The sequence below is a fragment of the Staurois parvus genome, unplaced genomic scaffold (genome assembly GCF_062004578.1).
Source record: "Staurois parvus isolate SC_StPar_1 unplaced genomic scaffold, SC_StPar_1.0 ptg000058l, whole genome shotgun sequence".
In the NCBI taxonomy this organism is placed as follows: Eukaryota; Metazoa; Chordata; class Amphibia; order Anura; family Ranidae; genus Staurois; species Staurois parvus.
Genome location: NW_028317854.1, coordinates 412,633 through 436,422, shown reverse-complemented (window position 1 = coordinate 436,422; position 23,790 = coordinate 412,633). Strand labels below are relative to the sequence as shown.

The 23,790-nt window shown below is 42.1% G+C and overlaps 2 protein-coding genes across 3 annotated transcripts in view; one reads left to right on the top strand and one right to left on the bottom strand.

The window, feature by feature from the left end:
• LOC149469839 (multidrug and toxin extrusion protein 2-like) overlaps positions 1-1,831 on the bottom strand; it is a 76,384-nt gene extending 74,553 nt beyond the window's left edge. Inside the window, exon 1 of one of the 2 annotated variants that reach the window (XM_089668437.1) lies at positions 1,540-1,831. In XM_089668437.1, coding sequence (XP_089524563.1) covers positions 1,540-1,677 — 138 coding nt within the window. In that variant the 5' untranslated portion in view covers positions 1,678-1,831. The remainder of the gene's footprint in view (positions 1-1,539) is intronic. The other variant, XM_089668436.1, reaches the window with a different exon arrangement.
• A 13,717-nt stretch (positions 1,832-15,548) lies between these two features.
• Positions 15,549-23,790, top strand: part of LOC149469838 (multidrug and toxin extrusion protein 2-like) — a 47,408-nt gene continuing 39,166 nt past the window's right edge. Inside the window, exons 1-2 of the mRNA XM_089668519.1 lie at positions 15,549-15,716; positions 20,216-20,317. Coding sequence (XP_089524645.1) covers positions 15,549-15,716; positions 20,216-20,317 — 270 coding nt within the window. The remainder of the gene's footprint in view (positions 15,717-20,215; positions 20,318-23,790) is intronic.

Sequence of the window (23,790 nt, the reverse complement as noted above, 5' to 3'; positions counted from 1 at the left end):
CCCGCAGCCTGTTTCACTGGCCGCCCTGTGTTCATGGAGCCGGCATCTTCAGTGTGGGCACCCGGCTGTGACAGCTTGCAGCTTCACAGCCAGGTGCTTAATGCGCATGCGCGAGTAGGCTGCACTTTCTGTAGTCCTCTGGGACCTGTCACGTGTCTCAGAACACTATGGGGAAGGAGGGGAGGAGGAAAACTTCCGCTCCTGATCTCCTAGGCTACTGCAGTGCAAGTGAAAGCAGGTACCTGTCAATTTTGGGTACCCGCTCCCCAAAGGTGCCAATCCTTAACAGGGAGTGTGAGTCCAGTCCTTACAGCGGAACTTCTCCTTTTGGCTGGAGCTCCGCTTTAAGGTTTAACCGTGCTTCCGCGCTGCCCTATAGCAGAAATTCTGCTGCGGGGTGGCATGGGTGCACAAAATCACGTATATATACATGTGATATTGCAGTTCCAGATAGGGGGCGCACGCGCCCTACCCGTGCCACCACTTGCGGCCTTGGCTGTCAATCACTGGGTCCCGGCAGGTGATTCCCCGCCAGCACCTGGCGATCTCCGAGGGTTTCCAATGTGGGAGACACCTGTATATAAACAATACAAATCTCTCCCCTGTCAGCTCCTACACACTGCTTTGTATGGCTCTGCATAGCAGAGCCATACAAAGCAGTGAGCTTACAATGAAACACACACACACAGCCCCCATAGTAAAACAGCACACAGTTAACCCTTGCTTTGGATCCATTTCTGCAGTGCACACCCTTTTTTTACGCTTTCTTTTTTTTGTGACAATTTGTTTTTGGGCAGATTAAAAAACACAAAACGTGTCAATAACGCATTGAGTGCTTTTCTGCAGCATTTCCATTGCAGTCTATTGAGCCAAAAACACACCGTTTTGCATTTGAAAAGGTCCCTGACCCTTTACAAAAACGCGGTGGCTGAAAAAAGCTCAGATGTGAATGTGTCCTATAGAAAGCAATGCTAAATGGACTGCAGAGCTTTCTGAAAAAAAAAGCATAGGTGTGAACCAGACCTGACTAGACAAGGTGGAGAGCATGGCGTCACTGCTCTACGTCATCTAGGTATGGTATATATATGTTACATTGGTCCAAGCTGTACCAATGTAACTATGTAAGAAATATCCCAACCTGGAACTATTCTTTTTACAGGGGTAGGAAACCTCAGCATGCCAGCTGTGGTAAAACTACAAATCCCATCATGCATTTCCCTCTGGGATTCATGCCTGTGGCTGTCTGTCTTTACAATGCCTGATGGGATTTGTAGTTTCACCACTGCTGGGGTGCTGCGGATGCCCGACTACAGCCAGCTAAGCATGGATTATCTACTTACTGCCTTTCAGTACATTTTCCCAGCTGACAGAGAGACGTTTCTACGGAGAAAGACGAGTCTACAAAACCCGAATGTACAATGGGCACTATGGCTGATACAAATCTGTGCAAACAAATGAGAACCCCCCTTCAATAGGATATGCATTGATCTCTCTGTACAGCACACAGCATCCTCTACTGAAGAGATCACAGAATCTCACCACAGGCCCGGCCAGAACACACAGCTCCTTCACTTCAGCCCAGAAGTGGAGCGGCAGCGCCCGGCGGATCATCCTCCCCACACAACCGCAGTCCGCTCCCGTCTTCACGGAGCCTTCCTCATGCCCGGGCATTGCCATGCCAGCCTCTATACTCCGGATAGCCAGCACGTGCGTCAGACGTCTAAGGGCAGGATAATGGGGCTGAGCCCTCCCCTCACTGTGTGTGGAAGTGTTCAGACATGATCAGACCTTTATGTAATGCCAGCTATGGAGATACCTCACCCACCTCTATGGGCACATTGTAACCACTTCCCTACTGGGGGCAGGATAATGGGGCTGAGACCTCCCCTCACTGTGTGTGGAAGTGTTCACACATGACCAGACCTTTATGTAATGCCAGCTATGGAGATACCTCACCCACTTCTATGGTCACATTGTAACCACTTCCGTACCGGGGGCAGGATAATGGGGCTGAGACCTCCCCTTACTGTGTGTGGAAGTGTTCACACATGACCAGACCTTTATGTAATGCCAGCTATGAAGATACCTCACCCACTTCTATGGTCACATTGTAACCACTTCCCTACTGGGGGCAGGATAATGGGGCTGAGCCCTACCCTCACTGTGTGTGGAAGTGTTCACACATGACCAGACCTTTATGTAATGCCAGCTATGGAGATACCTCACCCACCTCTATGGGCACATTGTAACCACTTCCCTACTGGGGGCAGGATAATGGGGCTGAGACCTCCCCTCACTGTGTGTGGAACAGTGTTCACACATGACCAGACCTTTATGTAATGCCAGCTATGGAGATACCTCACCCACTTCTATGGTCACATTGTAACCACTTCCCTACCGAGGGCAGGATAATGGGGCTGAGACCTCCCCTCACTGTGTGTGGAAGTGTTCACACATGACCAGACTTTTATGTAATGCCAGCTATGGAGATACCTCACCCACTTCTATGGTCACATTGTAACCACTTCCGTACCGGGGGCAGGATAATGGGGCTGAGCCCTCCCCTCACTGTGTGTGGAACAGTGTTCAGACATGTCCAGACCTTATGTAATGCCAGCTATGGAGATACCTCACCCACCTCTATGGGCACATTGTAACCACTTGTCTACCAGGCACTTTTACCTCCTTCCTGCCCAGTACAATGTTCAGCTTTCAGCGCTGTCACACAATTGCGCGGTCATGCAACATTGTACCCATATGAAATTGTTACCAAATTTTTCCACACAAATAGAGCTTTCTTTTTGTGGTATTTACGCGCAAACTGGGGTTTTTATTTTTTGCATTATAAACAAAAAGAGCAAAAAATTTGAAAAAAAAGTGTTTCTTTGTTTCTATTAAAAAATTTAGCAAACAGGTATTTTTTTCTCCTTCACTCACGTGCATTGACGAGGCTGCACTGCTGGGCAGCGATAGGCAGCACTAATGGGCACTGATGAGGTGGCATGGATAGGCAGCACTGATGGGCACTGATAGACTGCACTGATGAGGTGGCATGGATAGGCAGCACTGATGAGGTGGCACTGGTGGGCATTGATGAGGAGGCACTGGTGATTCTGCACTCATGGACACTGACAGATGGGACTGATGAGGTGGCACAAATAGGCGGCACTGATAGGTTGCACTGATGAGGTGGCACTGTCGAGGCAGCACTGGTGGGCATTGATGAGGAGGCACTGATGATGCTGCAATGATGGGCACTGATGAGGTGACACAGATAGGCGGCACTGATGGGCAGTGATAGGCTGCACTGATGAGGCGGCACTGGTGGGCATTGATGAGGAGGCACTGATGATGCTGCAATGATGGGCACTGATGAGGTGACACGGATAGGCGGCACTGATGGGCAGTGATAGGCTGCACTGATGAGGCGGCACTGGTGGGAATTGATGAGAAGGTACTGATGATGCTGCAATGATGGGCACTGATGAGGTGGCATGGATAGGTGGCACTGATGAGGTGGCATGGATAGGCGGCACTGGTGGGCATTGATGAGAAGGCACTGATGATGCTGCACTGCTGGCCAGTGACAGGCAGCACTGCTGGGCACTGATGGGTGGCACTAATGGGCAACACTGCTGGGCACTAGTGGGTGGTACTGCAGAGCGACATTGCTGGGCGGCACTGATCATCAGTGCCCTGATCATCAGTGCAGATGTCCTCTGTGACATTTCCCGGTTATCAACAGTACTTTCCTCACGCTGTGACAGCGTCAAGAAAGTGCTGCCGATAAACGGCATTTGTATTTACATGGACACAGCTGTAAATACAATGGTAAAAGGCCGCTGTGATTGGCCTTTTACCTAGTCATGTGATCAGCTGTGTCCATGGGATCCGGAGATCAACAGCTGAAGCTGCCAATGGCGGAAATACAAAATCACGTGTGTATATATATATATATATATATATATATATATATATATATATATATCAGGGTGGATTTGATTTAAATCAAACTGATTTAAATCACGATTTAAATCTCTAGTCAGTAAGGCTTGATTTAAATCCTAGTTTTCTACATAAAGACTAATTCTTGCTGGTATAACTTTAATATGCAAGTAGATGAAGATTTTTAGAATAACAACTTTTCATATTAGTTTTTTTATCCCCAGTTTAATAGGTTAATCTTTCATATTTGGACAACTTTTCTGTTGTACTTAGGAAGGAGAAAAATAGTCATTACCTTAATAATAACAATTTAAATAGATTTATTCAGCTGAAACAATAACATTCCAGCATATGTTATTTGCTTAAACATCCATGTTTGTTAACTAATTTGGCTGAACAAAATATATATATTTTAAGAAACGTAGACTGTCAGCCCCTTCCTCCTCACACTTAGTTTCACTTTCTTCTTGTGCAGATCTATTCCACTCCAAACAATCAGAAAAATATTGTTTCTATTCTATTCACTGAACTTCTTGAAATTTAGCACTGAAGGGGTTGATTCTGTATGCATAGGTTTGTAGAAGTTAGGATTAAGGTCTTTTTCTAACTCTGTTCATGTTATAACATTTTTGCTGTGAAGAAGAGGCATGTGATCTCCGCTGAGTCAAATTCAGTTTTGAGAACTGCAAAAGTAAACCAAGCATCTGTGATAATATCTTGTAGGCAGAGAAACTGCCCAATAATCTTACAAAAACCTCTGGAAGAGCCTGACATTGTGAATGGATTAATGGAATTTATTTACCAAAAAAATTAAACATATACAGCCTTATTCTACATAATTAAAAAACTAATCTTTATTTCATGATGGAATAACCTTTGGATGGTATTATATTTTCCTCAAAAAGCATTTTATTTTAAAAAATCCGATTTAAATTAAAAAATCCAATTTAAATAAAAAAAATCAGATTTTTAAAAAAAAACATTGATTTTTATCCACCCTGATATATATATACATATACACATACATATATGAAGAACAGGGAAATCCTTATATCAGAATGCAGATGAGTCTGTGATGTGCCTCTATCCACCATAGACAGTGTAGCTTCACTTTGTCTTCTTTGTTTCTCCTGGTAGCATCCACTGCTGTGCTGGGGCACTGGATCTGCAGGAATATGGCTGAAAAGTTGATATAATAAAAAGGACAAAAGTCTCTTAATATTAATTTATTGCTGGTACTTATATAGTGCCATCAGTTTATGCAGCACTATTACATTTATATATTGTACATTCACATCAGTCCCTAACCCTCAAGGGGTGTACAATCTAAGGACCCTAAGTCACATTCATACATACACATACTAGGGCCAATTTAGACAGGAGCCAATGAACTTAGCAGCATGTCTTTGGAGTGTGGATGGAAATCCATGCAGGCACAGGGAGAACTTGCAAACTCCAGGCAGGTGGTACTGTGGTTGGGATTTGAACCAATGACCCTAGTACTACCAGGCAGAAGTGCTAACCATTTAGCCACTGTGCTACCCTATAGGATCACTATGCTTTTATAAAAAATGACTCACATGTAGTTTTGAAAGAATAAGCATAAAATATGAAGTGTCACCAAGGTATTTGCATCAAGGGCCAGATCGCTTTGGTGGTAACCCCAGGCAACTGGACTAACAATGCTTGCGTTCTCTTACTTCCCAAATCGTTTCAATGGTATGACCATCTTCATGCATTTTATTTTGATCTTTTGATTGTAAGTAACGCTGGGGATAGTGTATTTGCTGGCTGCATCCCAGACGGACTTTTATTACTTAACATGTCCTACTCAGATTGTAAGGTTTGTTTTACACAGATTTCAGTTTGGATAGGAACAGTGTGAACAGTAAGCATTAACCTTTCAGCAAGCTTTGTTGATGCTTTTAACCCTGTTTCATATGAGCTTTAGCTTGTATAAGAGCAGTGTGAACAGCAAGCTTTGACAAAGCATTTGCAGGGCTTTCAGCAAGCTTTGTTGAAGGTTTTAGGTCTTATTTAGACTTGTGATTGGGGGGCGGAAAAAAACGCAGTTGAGTCCCTCCCCCTAAGCTGCAATAGGCAGCGGATGGGTTTGTTTGCCCTCCCCTCACTGTGTGTGGAAGTGTTCAGACATGATCAGACCTTTATGTAATGCCAGCTATGGAGATACCTCACCCACCTCTATGGGCACATTGTAACCATTTCCCTACTGGGGGCAGGATAATGGGGCTGAGACCTCCCCTCACTGTGTGTGGAAGTGTTCACACATGACCAGACCTTTATGTAATGCCAGCTATGGAGATACCTCACCCACTTCTATGGTCACATTGTAACCACTTCCGTACCGGGGGCAGGATAATGGGGCTGAGACCTCCCCTCACTGTGTGTGGAAGTGTTCACACATGACCAGACCTTTATGTAATGCCAGCTATGGAGATACCTCACCCACTTCTATGGTCACATTGTAACCACTTCCGTACCGGGGGCAGGATAATGGGGCTGAGCCCTCCCCTCACTGTGTGTGGAACAGTGTTCAGACATGTCCAGACCTTATGTAATGCCAGCTATGGAGATACCTCACCCACCTCTATGGGCACATTGTAACCACTTGTCTACCAGGCACTTTTACCTCCTTCCTGCCCAGTACAATGTTCAGCTTTCAGCGCTGTCACACAATTGCGCGGTCATGCAACATTGTACCCATATGAAATTGTTACCAAATTTTTCCACACAAATAGAGCTTTCTTTTTGTGGTATTTACGCGCAAACTGGGGTTTTTATTTTTTGCATTATAAACAAAAAGAGCAAAAAATTTGAAAAAAAAGTGTTTCTTTGTTTCTATTAAAAAATTTAGCAAACAGGTATTTTTTTCTCCTTCACTCACGTGCATTGACGAGGCTGCACTGCTGAGCAGCGATAGGCAGCACTAATGGGCACTGATGAGGTGGCATGGATAGGCAGCACTGATGGGCACTGATAGACTGCACTGATGAGGTGGCATGGATAGGCAGCACTGATGAGGTGGCACTGGTGGGCATTGATGAGGAGGCACTGGTGATTCTGCACTCATGGACACTGACAGATGGGACTGATGAGGTGGCACAAATAGGCGGCACTGATAGGTTGCACTGATGAGGTGGCACTGTCGAGGCAGCACTGGTGGGCATTGATGAGGAGGCACTGATGATGCTGCAATGATGGGCACTGATGAGGTGACACAGATAGGCGGCACTGATGGGCAGTGATAGGCTGCACTGATGAGGCGGCACTGGTGGCCATTGATGAGGAGGCACTGATGATGCTGTAATGATGGGCACTGATGAGGTGACACGGATAGGCGGCACTGATGGGCAGTGATAGGCTGCACTGATGAGGCGGCACTGGTGGGCATTGATGAGGAGGCACTGATGATGCTGCAATGATGGGCACTGATGAGGTGACACGGATAGGCGGCACTGATGGGCAGTGATAGGCTGCACTGATGAGGCGGCACTGGTGGGCATTGATGAGAAGGTACTGATGATGCTGCAATGATGGGCACTGATGAGGTGGCATGGATAGGTGGCACTGATGAGGTGGCATGGATAGGCGGCACTGGTGGGCATTGATGAGAAGGCACTGATGATGCTGCACTGCTGGCCAGTGACAGGCAGCACTGCTGGGCACTGATGGGTGGCACTAATGGGCAACACTGCTGGGCACTAGTGGGTGGTACTGCAGAGCGACATTGCTGGGCGGCACTGATCATCAGTGCCCTGATCATCAGTGCAGATGTCCTCTGTGACATTTCCCGGTTATCAACAGTACTTTCCTCACGCTGTGACAGCGTCAAGAAAGTGCTGCCGATAAACGGCATTTGTATTTACATGGACACAGCTGTAAATACAATGGTAAAAGGCCGCTGTGATTGGCCTTTTACCTAGTCATGTGATCAGCTGTGTCCATGGGATCCGGAGATCAACAGCTGAAGCTGCCAATGGCGGAAATACAAAATCACGTGTGTATATATATATATATATATATATATATATATATATATCAGGGTGGATTTGATTTAAATCAAACTGATTTAAATCACGATTTAAATCTCTAGTCAGTAAGGCTTGATTTAAATCCTAGTTTTCTACATAAAGACTAATTCTTGCTGGTATAACTTTAATATGCAAGTAGATGAAGATTTTTAGAATAACAACTTTTCATATTAGTTTTTTTATCCCCAGTTTAATAGGTTAATCTTTCATATTTGGACAACTTTTCTGTTGTACTTAGGAAGGAGAAAAATAGTCATTACCTTAATAATAACAATTTAAATAGATTTATTCAGCTGAAACAATAACATTCCAGCATATGTTATTTGCTTAAACATCCATGTTTGTTAACTAATTTGGCTGAACAAAATATATATATTTTAAGAAACGTAGACTGTCAGCCCCTTCCTCCTCACACTTAGTTTCACTTTCTTCTTGTGCAGATCTATTCCACTCCAAACAATCAGAAAAATATTGTTTCTATTCTATTCACTGAACTTCTTGAAATTTAGCACTGAAGGGGTTGATTCTGTATGCATAGGTTTGTAGAAGTTAGGATTAAGGTCTTTTTCTAACTCTGTTCATGTTATAACATTTTTGCTGTGAAGAAGAGGCATGTGATCTCCGCTGAGTCAAATTCAGTTTTGAGAACTGCAAAAGTAAACCAAGCATCTGTGATAATATCTTGTAGGCAGAGAAACTGCCCAATAATCTTACAAAAACCTCTGGAAGAGCCTGACATTGTGAATGGATTAATGGAATTTATTTACCAAAAAAATTAAACATATACAGCCTTATTCTACATAATTAAAAAACTAATCTTTATTTCATGATGGAATAACCTTTGGATGGTATTATATTTTCCTCAAAAAGCATTTTATTTTAAAAAATCCGATTTAAATTAAAAAATCCAATTTAAATAAAAAAAATCAGATTTTTAAAAAAAAAACATTGATTTTTATCCACCCTGATATATATATACATATACACATACATATATGAAGAACAGGGAAATCCTTATATCAGAATGCAGATGAGTCTGTGATGTGCCTCTATCCACCATAGACAGTGTAGCTTCACTTTGTCTTCTTTGTTTCTCCTGGTAGCATCCACTGCTGTGCTGGGGCACTGGATCTGCAGGAATATGGCTGAAAAGTTGATATAATAAAAAGGACAAAAGTCTCTTAATATTAATTTATTGCTGGTACTTATATAGTGCCATCAGTTTATGCAGCACTATTACATTTATATATTGTACATTCACATCAGTCCCTAACCCTCAAGGGGTGTACAATCTAAGGACCCTAAGTCACATTCATACATACACATACTAGGGCCAATTTAGACAGGAGCCAATGAACTTAGCAGCATGTCTTTGGAGTGTGGATGGAAATCCATGCAGGCACAGGGAGAACTTGCAAACTCCAGGCAGGTGGTACTGTGGTTGGGATTTGAACCAATGACCCTAGTACTACCAGGCAGAAGTGCTAACCATTTAGCCACTGTGCTACCCTATAGGATCACTATGCTTTTATAAAAAATGACTCACATGTAGTTTTGAAAGAATAAGCATAAAATATGAAGTGTCACCAAGGTATTTGCATCAAGGGCCAGATCGCTTTGGTGGTAACCCCAGGCAACTGGACTAACAATGCTTGCGTTCTCTTACTTCCCAAATCGTTTCAATGGTATGACCATCTTCATGCATTTTATTTTGATCTTTTGATTGTAAGTAACGCTGGGGATAGTGTATTTGCTGGCTGCATCCCAGACGGACTTTTATTACTTAACATGTCCTACTCAGATTGTAAGGTTTGTTTTACACAGATTTCAGTTTGGATAGGAACAGTGTGAACAGTAAGCATTAACCTTTCAGCAAGCTTTGTTGATGCTTTTAACCCTGTTTCATATGAGCTTTAGCTTGTATAAGAGCAGTGTGAACAACAAGCTTTGACAAAGCATTTGCAGGGCTTTCAGCAAGCTTTGTTGAAGGTTTTAGGTCTTATTTAGACTTGTGATTGGGGGGCGGAAAAAAAACGCAGTTGAGTCCCTCCCCCTAAGCTGCAATAGGCAGCGGATGGGTTTGTTTATATTTCTTGTCTGCGATGCTTTGCTCTGCACCCGCGGCAAACTTGACCCGACATATAGTGATCAGAGTCCTTTTGGCTAAGATCAAGTGTAGTATCTGTTCTTATCAGTGTACAGTGGGGGTGCTCCCGGCCATTCTAGCTTTGCGCGGATGGCTGTTGTATAGTACCCTCACTGGTATGATGGGGGTCTGCAAGGCTAGTACCGGGGGGACAGAAACTGGGGAGCGCCACGAGTTAAGCTGGGGCCCTGGGAGTAATTCCCCCGAGAAGACTGGAAGGACCCAGTACCTCCTGATTTGGACGGATCTACCTTAGTCTGGCCAGGGGCTGAGAAGGCAGAAAGTCCGCAAACTCAGTGCCCCCTGAGTAGACGCCCTCAGGGGTGCCACTAGTAACACCTGGGTGTGGGACCCCACTGTGTGAAGATGGCACAAGGTCACTGTTTTTACACTCTTTTTGCACAGCGCCCTAAGGACCAGGCCTTTTGGCTAAGTCCAGGGCAATTTTTGCTACAGGCCTCAGGGCCTGGTCTGTGCACAATTTGGCACGGTACCACTTTTTTATTTTCTATTTATTTAATTTAACACCTCCCACGTTTTGTCACTTTTTCTTTGCTTATGCGTGTGTTTTCACTGGATGGTAGGGTGTGGGTCCTTGGGCCTACCCTGAAGTCTAGGGGGAGGATGTGTGGCCTTTTGGTTCCTTCCTCCCCTGATCCCTAGGGGGTTTTCTCTTTGGGAGAGCCCCCTGACCAAGTACTGGATGTCCGGCTTCGGCTGGCCATAAGGAACGGTGGTCCACCAGGCCTTTTGGCCAGGAGGACCAAATGGGAACCTTGTCCCTGTCAGGAGCTTCGTGCCCCGGGGGATCAGGGTAGTGGTCCAACCCCTTTGGGGGTAGGACTAAAGCACACCCCTAAGTGCACTTTTTCGTGTGGTGTTCGCACTTGCACTTTTTTTGATCACTTACGGGTTTTTTCGTTCTAGTTTGCACGTTTGCGGACTTAAAAAAAAAAGAAAAAAAGTGATCAGAGTCTATGCTTCACATACTATCCCTTTCCTTTTCTGAATAGACAGAGTCTGTGATCAGTATCAATCACTGCTTCTGGCTATTCATAAATGAAGCATAGTAAACTGTGTTTCAGTTTGTGAATGAACAGGAAGCTCTGGACAGAGATATTCCTGTCCATTAATTCTGTGCAGCTGAGGCTACGGAGATTGAGGGCTGTGTATTCAATCTCCTCTCTCTCTCAAAGGTGGAACATCAGAGGTCTGTTTTAGACCTCTGATATCTCACCAAAACCCCCAACAGGGCTCCAAAAAAACTGGAAAACATAATAAAAAAATAATATTGTAAAAAAAATAATAATAATGATAACATAAAATGGTAAAAACATAATAACGAAATAAAATAACAAAAATAAAAAAACTACTGACACCAGTGGCTGAACCACCAGGGTCTCAGCGGTCGCACTCGCAACCAGGCCATGGTTTCTTGCACAGAGGCCCTGAAGGTTCTAGTTACACCTCTGAATACAATCAGCATTTTAAAAACAATACATTTTAATAGTGGCTTGCTCATTTATTCTATGGTTTCTGCCTAATCTGTGGTCTGACCTCCCCTCCCACAATAAATGGGAAACCCTTGCCACCAATAAAAAAAAGCATAATTGGCAGCTAGTTCATTCGTATTCTGTGCTAGCCTGCCAATGACATCTGTACCTGACCTCACACATACACAGTACAAGATCTGGTGTGGTGTATTTTTGTTCTATAGCAAACCATGCCAGGTCTAATTTATCTTGAGATTAAGCATATGCACCATAAGAGATCTGGTGCTATGTTCTTAGTTATTAGACAACAGCACATTGCAGGTACACTGTATGAGATCTGGGGCAAGACCTTACAATTTGCATACAACAGCTCCCTACGAAGCACAGTGACATAACCATCCCAGGGGGCACCTGTCAGGCCCTGGCTACGTCACCAGTGCCTTAATGTACCAGAAAGTTGAAAAGCATTAAATGTAGGTAACAATGAAAGCTTTAATTTTTATATGTGACTTATAGATGTGTATAGATTGGCATGCACAGCTGGTTGCACCTGGAATTTTTTTAAGTTTAGGGAGAAAATGCCCAAAGAATAATAGGCATTGTTGATTCCAGTCTTGAGCTTGGCATAGATGTTTTAAAAAAGAAGGAGGAAACCTACCCCCAAATACTTAAAAGTGTAAGGCGTCGTGCACACAGGTTTGTGAGGCCACATATGGTGTAAAATTGTCCACAGACTTCCTGCACTCATGAAATAGGGACACCTGTCTTGATGACAATTGTCACTTCCTATTGTGTCTCCCAGATCCAAAACTAACAAAAAGAAGTTTTGCCTAAATATTAACATAACTAGTTGCCGACCGCAGATAGCTGAATGACAGATGCACTGCAGCTGGCCAGTTCTGGGAGGATGTCATATGAAGTCCTTCCAGAACTCGCTCTCCTGCGCTCCCCCGGGGGCGCACTCCCGGCGATCTCCATGATCGCTGTGTCCTAAGGACCCAGCTGATCACGTGATGTGGTAAGAGGCCAATCACAGCAGCTTTTTACCATGTGATCAGCCATGTTCAATGACACAATGATCACCGGGAAATGCAATTTCCGGTCCTCGGCTGCACTTTCCTCATGCTGTCAGAGCGTGAGGAAAATACTGCCTAGAACCGACAGTTGTCAGAGCAGGGATCAGCACCGATCATCAGGGCTCTGATGATCGGTGCCCAGCAGTGCCTCCCACCAGTTCCGCCCACAAGTGCCAATCAGTGCCCACCTGTGTCCAGCAGTGCCGCCCACCTGTGCCCATCAGTGTAGCCCAGCAGTGCCGCCAGTCAGTGCTGCCTATCAGTGCCACCTATAAGTGTCGCCTATCCGTGCCACCTCATTAGTGCTGCCTATCAGTGCCGCCTATCAGTGCCCTTCAGTGCTGCCTATCAGTGCAGCCTCATCAACACACATCAGTGAAGGAGAAAAATTATCTGTTTGCAAAATTTAATAGAAACAAAGAAACTTTTTTTTTCAAAATTTTTGCTCTTTTTTTGTTTATAGTGCAAAAAGTAAAACCCCAGCAGTGATTAAATACAGCCAAAAGAAAGCTCTATTTGTGAGAAAAAAATGATAAACATTTCATATAGGTATAATGTTGCATGACCGCGCATTTGTCATTCAAAGTGCAATAGCGCTAAAAGCTGAAAATTGGCCTGGTAAGGAAGGGGGTATAAGTGCCCAGTATAGACAAGTGGTAAACCACCTGCCGACTGCTCACAGTAAATATACTGTGAGCGGGCAGCAGGTACAGGCACAGTAACCTACCTGTATAAAGGCTGGTTCAGTGGCACTCATGCGCAGGGCCTGCACAAGGATTTTGTATACAGTTCACAGTTGAAAGTGAACTTTGGAGACTCTTTATTATTAATGCCCAGGGCCAAAAAGGGAACATATAGTGGTTTCCTATTTTTTTTTCTTTAGTTATGATGGGCAAAACTAAAATAAAAAAAAATCAGGTAGATATGAAATATTGAGCATGAATCTTATATAGTGTTCTGTGTAGTATTTAATCCAGCCAGCAAAAGGAGGTTTTAGGCTTCTTTTCAAAAGTCTCCCTTTGTCTTCTTTGTTGTAAAAAAACCTGTTGTTTACAGAACACAGTAGTTCAAGCTGAAGCTGACTCATCCCTTATTGTATGGCTTCATCTGTGGATTCAATCAAAGCAAGCCAAAATGCTGGTAGGTATTGCCATGTTGTCTCTTTGGATACCCCATGCTGATTTAGAAATCTGATCATTTTTATTTGTAAGAACAAAGGTCATATAAAATATCATCTATGCATCTGAGAAAGGACATAGGAAGCTTTGAAAGAAGTCACTTAACTATGTTGCTCTAAACTTGGAATTTACTACAGCCTTAAATTTGGAAAGCATAGCTGTCTTGGATCTAACAATTAACGTGAGATAAGATAATCATTACAGAAACCTTATAAAAACCAACTGGCTGTAACGGTTTAGTAACGTTCCAAAGCTGTCATTGTAAAGCATGGACCAAGGATACCAAAAAACCTTTTTTTTAGCTACCACCATAATTGCTTGTATGAAGGAATATAAGAGAGACAGGCATTGAAACTAAATGCATGTGGGGTAGACAGAGTGTATTAAGTTTTATTGGAGATGGAAAATGGACAGTTATTATACAGTGAAGGTCTACAAGCTTGTCCCTGACATCCTTGGACAGCTCTTTGGTCTTTCCCATGGTGGAGAGTTTGGAATCTGATTGTTTGATTTGTCCTGTGGACAGGTGTCTTTTATACAGGCAACAAAATGAGATTAGCAGCACTCCCGTTAAGAGACTGCTTCTAATCTCAGCTTGTTACCTTTATGAAAGACACCTGGTAGCCAGTAATCCTGCTGAATGAACATGCAAATCAATGCATAATTTATTAGACATGCATTTCTTTTGAATTTTTGGTTGCTATTCTGTCTCTCAGTGTTAAAATACACCTACCAATCGATTTTTAGACTGATCATTTCTTTGTGAGTGGGCAAACATTCAAAATCAGCAGGGGATCAAATACTTATTTCCTTCACTGTACCTGCACAAAGAAAAAGGAGATGAATAATAGCCCTTTTTGAATGATATAACCTAATGATAAAGACTAAGGAAATTTAAAAAGAATGGGACACTGGTACCAAAAAGTGTTTTGCTCAGATATTCCCCAAACAACTGAAAGTGGTATTTAGGAGAACTTCTCTTATAAGTGGTCTATTGGTATACAGTTTCCTAATCTATAGATAAGTTCTCATGCACACTGGGCATTTAAAAACGCCAGTAGCATTAGCTTTATGAAGTCACTTTAAAAATGCAAGTTTTACCAAATTTTTTAGGGTTTAGCCATGTTTTTCTGCTTTTTAAGTGTTTTTTTTACACCAAAAAAAACATTTTGCCTCAAAAAAACACCCAAAAATGCTGGTTTTCTGTGTTTTGACGCGTTTACCAGCATTGGAGCATTTTTACAGCTAAAAAACTCCTCTAGAAATCCACTAGTTCTGGGGGGTTTTTCCAGCCAAAAGATGTCCCTGCCAAAAAACGTTGATTAAAGCCTATGTGTGCATGGACACATAGGATAACATGCTGGGGAGTTTACTGGCTGTAGAATAAAATGGCAAAAGCCAAAAACAGCAGCTGTAAAAATGTCTAGTGTGCATGAGGACTTAATGATGACTGTTTATCTGTACACGCCGATTTCCACTGTCCATCTAAGTTCCCTACCTGGCCTGATTTCAAGATCATTTATGCCAGATTCTGCTTCTTGTGTGACAAGCAGTAGGGCAAACTGCTATAATAGATAATGTATCTTTGTTAATTAATACATCTGATGTTTTCAAGCCACAGCACATTTTAGGGAATTTATTCTAGCGATTGTATTCAGATGGAGCATGATAGCCACCATATAGGAAATCAAGGAAATGGAATTGCCCAGCAAATTCTCCAACTACTGCAAAATAGTGGTCGCTTTATCCTTCAAAAGATACATCTGGTTGTCCCAAGTAGCCCAATAGAGGAGATTAAGCAGCAATGTGGATTAGCAGGACCTCTGGTAAGTGATTGTTTCTTGCGAATCAATTATGTATTTAAATTATGATGATAAATAACTCCACATAAAGATGTCTAGCCAGGGGGAAACACTGCAACAAAAATTCCATCTGCATTACCAATGCTTGTGGTTGGTTGATACCAGGTTCTCCTTGGCTTGAATTGCCCCAAGAATCAAAATATTGAATGCTCTAGGGAAGACAAATCTACCTTGAGTGAATTTCTCTTCTTAACCTCAATCATTCTGAACCCTTAGAGAACATTCTTTATAAAAGTAAAATATGCACCATGTCTATGAGGGATAGCAAAAGATTGAAGATTGTGCAGAAAAGTACTGTATAAGACTAAGGCCACTTTACGGACTGCGGCACAACAGCCGATTCATTTGGATGGGCTGCTGTACCTTGCAAAATGCAGGGAAAAGGTCCCTACGCCTTTTCAGAAATCACAGCCCACACTGGGAACAACACTAAAGTGTAGTTCCAATTTCCAGTGTGGGAGCCGTGCCATTAAGATTAATGGCACTTGCCTGCAGGTCCCACATTTTGTGTATGGGTCATTGCAGCTGTGGGATGAAGTGGTGGCAAAAATGATAAAGATAGATTTATAAAAATCAGATATCAGCACTTTCTCACATGCATTCTAGGCAGTTTGCTGGTCTCCAGATGTATTTTGAAGAATTTATCTTGTCAGACTTGTGCCCCTAATTTGTTCAGCTCTCCTCTCAACAGGAAACAAACATTTCTAAAACTCTGCATCCCTTAGCTCCCTTTGGTCATTTTGTTTGCTGATGTTTGTCCTTCAGAAATGGATGCATGACTGTAAAGGGAAATATTTTCTGGTTGCCTGGTAAAATGCACAAAAATACTGGGGAACAACTACTTTTAATTCTTAGACCAGCAGGTTTACTTTCACACATTATATCAGCTGTAATAGTAAATAATATGCTTAATATGCAAATACTGCCACTTCCTAGAAATCTGAGGTGCCTCCCCCCACGACCTCTTGTACCCTCCAAATGGCCAGTTAGGTGACCCATCAAATAAAAGTCCAATGGAAAGGTGTGGGAAGCAGGAAGGGGTGGGTTAGTTGTACACACTACTAACAAGTGTACTTTTTGTGTATGCTTCTGGACTTCTGGAGTATGTCAGGGAAGCTCAGAAAAATTTTGACAGCATGTGTAGCCTCTGCTAGATACTTGTAAGTACTGTGGATCTACTCCACCCCTCCAGTAGATTTTTCAAAGCCTTGGAACTAACACCAAGATACAGGGTGAGAATGAAGTCTGCAGCTTATTGGTTGAAATTATTATTTATTTCAGGTACTTATATAGCGCCATCAATTTACACAGTGCTTTACACACACACATATATATATATATATATATATATATATATATATATATTACATTCAAATCAGTCCCTAACCCTCAAGGAATGTGCAATCTAAAGTCCCTAACTCGCATTCATACATACTAGGGCCAGTTTTTTTGGGGGGGGCATCCTTACCTTCCTAACACATTACTCAGTCTTTATCACTATAGACAATCAGCATGATAGTTTCCCCCATTAAGATCTGATGTGTTTTCAAAGTGTTCCTTTAATCATTTTGAGCAGTGTACATGTAAAAAATCAGCATTTCTTTGCTAGAAAATTACTTAGCCCCCCAAACATTTTTCATGTTTTAAGCAGAGGCTCTTGAGAACAAAATAGTTGTTTATGTTGCACGATATTTGGGCGTCGTTTTTTTAAATGCAATTTTTAAAGAAAAATTACACTTTAATGATATTTGGTGCACACAAACAGAATATAATACTTTTTTTTTGGTAAAATCTAAGAGATGATGTTACACCGAGTAAATAGACACTAACATGTCACATGTCACATATCTAATCTAACATGTCACACTTTAAATTTGATAGCAAGGGCCATGACAGGTCCTCTTTATGGAGAGATCTTGGGTGTTTTAGATCCCAGATCTCTCTTCTGGCCTCCAATTAGGGATGCACTGATACCATTTTGTTTTAGAGCAAGTACGAGTACTGATACTTTTTTTTTATAATCTCCAATACCAATTACTGATACCTGCCAGCAACTGTTTTTTTTACACTTCAGCTGACAGCAGGGAAACTGCAGTGGCCCTTTTCCTTAACTATGTCGGCAATCACCCCTATTCACCCCTTATGGACCACAGCAATTTTTAGATTTTTGCATTCACTCTATCTGCTCTCCCACAGTACACAGAACATAGAAATGCAATTAGTTCAGATAAAAAACTGCTAAATACCTTTTCTCACCACCAGTTAGAGCAGTCTTGGGACTTCTATCAGTGTTCAGCAGAGTCCTGGTTAAAACTTGTAGGAAGAGTTTTCTTTCTGCTCAAGAAGGATGCAAAAGCCTCTGTCTGGACAGTGCTGATTGGCCCTGTGCTGATCACATGCACTTTCCAAAAAAAACCCCAAAAACCTCTCTAGCAATACACACACCAAACTGAGCATGTGCAGAGTGCCTCCACATGATATGTCTTATCAGGAGACAAGAGGGGGACACTGGAAGAAGGGAAGAGTCAGGATCAAACAGCATTTTTTTCTGTCTACTTTTATTTAAAACAAACAGAAGTTCACAAAAAAAGGTTTCCCAAACAGGGGATTCTCACCATCAATATGAAACAGAAAACAATATTCAGCCTCCTGGCTCTTTATGCAGCTTTGCAGCACAGCTTAGCAGTGTTGGTTCTCCTGGCCATTTAACACATCCAGGGCTCGTGCACTAACCGCTGTACTTCAATATTCAGCTCTGTGTCCTTTCAACAGCATCCCAGCTGCTCTGTTCCTAATGGACTGTCTTCCTTACAGGCTTGTGCCTTTCTCTGTCCTGACCTGCACAGGTCAGTGCATACCAGCACCTTCTGCCTCCCACCCTGGGAGGTGTCTCCAAAACGGGAGCCCTGAGCTTCCCTCTAAAGCCTAAACTGTCTAATCAGACAGTAGCATGGCCTCGTGCTGCCACAGTGTGAAATTATTACGAACAAAGCAACAAAAACAAAATCGTTTTTTAATTATCAATAGTTTATAAACTAGAAATGAACAAAATAAAAAATCAGTATGAACAGCTGAGTCATGGGTTGTTAAAGTCTCACTCCTTTACAACCGGTAATTGCTGGTGCTTTTTTTTTCAGGCTTTTTTTTTATAATTGACATTTCAGCTGTCAACAGGGGAATCCTGCTGAAAGAACTGAGCCTGAAGTTATCGTTTCAGGGATCAGAGCATTTGCGCCAGTACCGATACTCATGCAAATACTTAGTATCAGAACTGATAACAATACCAGTATTAGTGCAACCCTACTTCCAATGCATCTAACCAAACTGAGATCGGTTTGGTCAGATGCTTTCCAAGCAGGTAATGGCTTGTAAACAAACAAACTGAGATTGGAAGTGATTACATTTTTGTCACTTCTGGTTTCTGATCTACAGAGGGGTGGAACTATGTCAGTTCCTTTTTCTATAGCAACTGATGCTGCCAGTCAGATTTTGATCTGGGACCCCATTCTGCCACCTGTAAAAAATGTATAGCTGCTTGGATCACTTTTTCATTGCAGGGAATCAGCTGCTGAAAAGAATGGTACTGGGATCATGGGATCACCTCAAAACAAGGCCATATACAGTCAGGTCCATAAATATTGGGACATCTACACAATTTGTGGCCCTATACACCACCACAATGGATTTGAAATGAAACGAACAAGATGTGCTTTAACTGCAGACTGTCAGCTTTAATTTGAAGGTATTTACATCCAAATCAGGTGAACGGTGTAGGAATTAAAACAGTTTGCATATGTGCCTCCCACTTGTTAAGGGACCAAAAGTAATGGGACAGAATAATAATCATAAATCAAACTTTCACTTTTTAATACTTGGTTGCAAATCCTTTGCAGTCAATTACAGCCTGAAGTCTGGAACGCATAGACATCACCAGACGCTGGGTTTCATCCCTGATGATGCTCTGCCAGGCCTCTACTGCAACTGTCTTCAGTTCCTGCTTGTTCTTGGGGCATTTTCCCTTCAGTTTTGTCTTCAGCAAGTGAAATGCATGCTCAATCGGATTCAGGTCAGGTGATTGACTTGGCCATTGCATAACATTCCACTTCTTTCCCTTAAAAAACTCTTTGGTTGCTTTTGCAGTATGCTTTGGGTCATTGTCCATCTGCACTGTGAAGCGGCGTCCAATGAGTTGTGAAGCATTTGGCTGAATATGAGCAGATAATATTGCCCGAAACACTTCAGAATTCATCCTGCTGCTTTTGTCAGCAGTCACATCATCAATAAATACAAGAGAAACAGTTCCATTGGCAGCCATACATGCCCACACCATGACACTACCACCACCATGCTTCACTGATGAGGTGGTATGCTTAGGATCATGATTAAAATCTGTCTGAATAGAGGAAATGCAGGTCAGAAGGAAGTATACTTTTGTAGTAAATGTCTTCTTTTACTTCAATCAGATAATTTCTCAGATGCTATGTTTTCTCATCAACATTGTCAGCTCTGTGTTTTGTGGTCACCTGGGGAAAGTGGAACTGGATGCTGTCACACTTGCTAATGCAGTAAGTTTACAGGTTTTACTTTGCTTAAACATTTATGATCCATAAGTTTACATTTTGCTGGTGGTTAGTAAATTCACAGCTATCTTTCCCCTAGTCACTCATTTTTATGCACCTAAATGACTGCCTATTAGCTACCTCAGTACGGACACATTCACCTCCTTCCTGCCCAGCCAATTTTCAGCTTTCTGTTGTCATATTTGACAATTGCGCAGTCATGCAACCAGGGGCGGACTGACAACTCATGGGGCCCCTGGGCAACAGGGGATCATGGGGCCCCTGTGTCCTTGCCCAAACTCAAAAAAGCCTATGAAAAAGGTACCAGGGGCATCTCATGGGGCCCCCTACTGACCCCGGCCCTCGGGCAGTGCCCAAGTTTCCAAATGGTCAGTACGCCCCTGCATGCAACACTGTACCCAAAATACATTTTTAGAATTTGTTTCACACAAATAGAGCTTTCATTTGGTGGTATTTAATCACCACTTTTTTTTTCAAATGAAAACATTTTTCTTCATTTTCTTTATAAAATGTACAAATAAATCATCTTTCTTCATAAATTTAGGCCAAAATGTATATTACTACATTTCTTTAGTGAAAGTAACCCTAATCAGTGTATATTATGTAATCTGTAGGAAAGTTATAGCATCTGCAAACTATAGTATGTGAAAATGTATCAATCCTGATGTACTGATAGCCTCATCTAATTTCTTGAGGCCAAAAATGCTAGGATAGTACAAATATTCCCCAAATGTTCAAATTGTTTTCATTTTTATTACCTTTTTCTATTTTTTTAATGATTTTTTTACATACTGTGACCAGATCAATACAGTATTACCATAGTAACACTATACTACTCTGGAGAGGTGATCACACTATGAACACTTATAGTGATAATCACTTTTATAAGCAACCATTTTTTCTGAAACAAATCCATTCATTCAGTGTGCACTATTGTGATTAGCTGTGATTGGCCACAGCTAATGACATTGTACAGATGGGCTGTGCTTGGCCCTGTCTGTACCATGTGAACACTGTGACCAATTACAAAGATCAACACAATAGCACACATTAAATGATATGAATGAAAGCCATCCATTGTGTACAATTGTCATGCGATCTGTTGTGATTGGTCACAGAATTCACATGGTACCAGCAGAGGCTGACCTGTCACCACAGCGTGGCTCATGGGGCACGTGCAAGGCGCGATCCTGGGAAGAAGTCATATGACGTCCACCCAGGAGAGGACAGATCAGAGGTTCTAACCCTTCCAAATTCTGCACCAAATTAGAAAAAGTCATTTTGGCCAAACTTCTACATTTTTAATAATTGGGGAGTAAAATGTAGGAGTTATTTTAGTTTTGTGAGGTATTTTACGTATAGACAATTTTCTCTTCTTGTTAAGTTCACAAATATAAATATTGCTGCAGTCCATACTTTATACAAAAATAACTATATTATATTCAGCTGGTCAAGCCTTTAGTGAACTTAAAGTCCAGTTAAACCATATTAATTTACTACTGTAATACAGCTAGGCTGTATATACAGTAATTAATTTGTCTCTTACTTTTTCTCTGCCAAGTACTGTAGAAAGGGTTAAACGATTTAACAGTTCTGTCACTGCTTATCAATAAAGGGAGGAGGGTCTAGCTAACACTGTCATTGATAACCAATATGTGTATGTGGGGGGGTGAAGAGGTTAACAGCACTACAACTGACCACCAAAGCAGAGAGAAAGGGGTTCCTTAAGACTGTGATGGACTACCAATGTGTAGAGTAGGAGTTAATTAACACTGCCATTGCCCACCAATAATGGTCGGGGGGTTAATTGACACTACCACTGACCACAAATGGGGGGGATATTTAAATAACACTGCTAATGGCCATTAATGCGGGGGGGGGGGGGGGGGGGGGGTAACAGCATTGCTGCTGACTACCAATGAAGGAGGGTTTCAAAAGCATAACATTGACCACCAATATGGGTGCTATTTTTCAGTCACTGACGTCGATGTTGGTGATTATTGCAGTCACTGGCACCAATTGCTGAGGGTGTCATCCTGGTGACTGGCACATGCTGGGGGTTATTATTGCGGTCACTGACACCAATGCTAGGGGTCATTACTGCAGTTACTGACAAGACCACTGGGGGTTAATATTGCATCCACTGACAGCAATGCGGGGGGTTGTTATTGTGCAGACTGACACCAATGCTGGGGGTTAATTTTGCAACCAGTGACCCTTGGCTGGAAGTTACTATTACTGTCACTGACACCAACGATGGTGCTTATTTTACTTCCACATTGTCTTTAGTGTGTGTTGCACTATAAAGGTCCAGCAGGATCAGACTTTTTAGGCATTGAGGTTTGTTGCAGCCCATAAAAGGACAGCCTAACTTCATGCAATACATTCCAACACATGAAAATTTGCTGCTATTCCCTCTGGAAGTGTCAGAGACCACACTCGAGGCCCTCTAGAGTTTTCAAGTTGAGCACTTCCCTAGATCAAATGAGCATGAGATCCTGAACATATTGTTGGGTGAGAAGGGACTGGGAATGAGCATCCACATGCCATTTTTAAAGGCTAATAGAAACCAATTGTCATGTATGCGTTTGGAGCACTGGTGCGTCATTTCACACAAATTACCTGAATGTCAGCACAAGAAAACTAATAGCAACAATTATAAAAACCTAACATAGAATGGAAATCTTCCCTAGTCTATACAAAAGAGTTTTGTGTACAGCTCTACTTCAAATTCTGCATGCTATAGGTTGTTGCAGTTAGGTTTGCTTATTGCATTTTCACAAAATCATTCAATAATTTAAAAAATAAAACTTTTACGCGTATTCATTAAAAAATGGCTAAAGGCCTTTTTTTTTTTTTTTTAGCTTTGGACACAGTGGATTAGAACACCTATTAGGTTTTAGATTCACCCTCTCTATTTGTAATTGAAAGTGAAAGTAAACAAAACTCCCAAATGTTGGGTTGTCCCCAGAAAAGAAATAGAGGGGAAATTTTCCAATGGGGACACTAGTTCTGGTGACCTGGAGATCCCCAAGAAATTCCCTTAATTTTCTCTTACTTCCTGTTTTGGCTACGACACAGGAAGTAAAGATAAAACTCCCCAAAGGGACACATATGAGGAAAACAAACCTGACAGGGGTTATAACTGTTCCTCCCATCCAAAACAAAAACAATGTTTTGCTTATTGTTCTACTTTAAGATAGTGTGTTAGTTTAAATTCTACTTCAAGAAAGGGCCCGTAGCAATCAGATATCAGTTTTCTGTTGTCAACTCAATTAAAGAATATGTAAACCCAACATTTCATATTCCTAATATGTGCCTGCTGTACTGTATACTTATATAAAAAAAAAGTATCCTATTCTCTTTGTATTGCTTCAGTGGTGTGAAATCCCTGGTGTTCCTGTCAGCCCCTCTGCTCTCCTATTAAAAACTGACCACACTAAGCATGAGAGCACAGC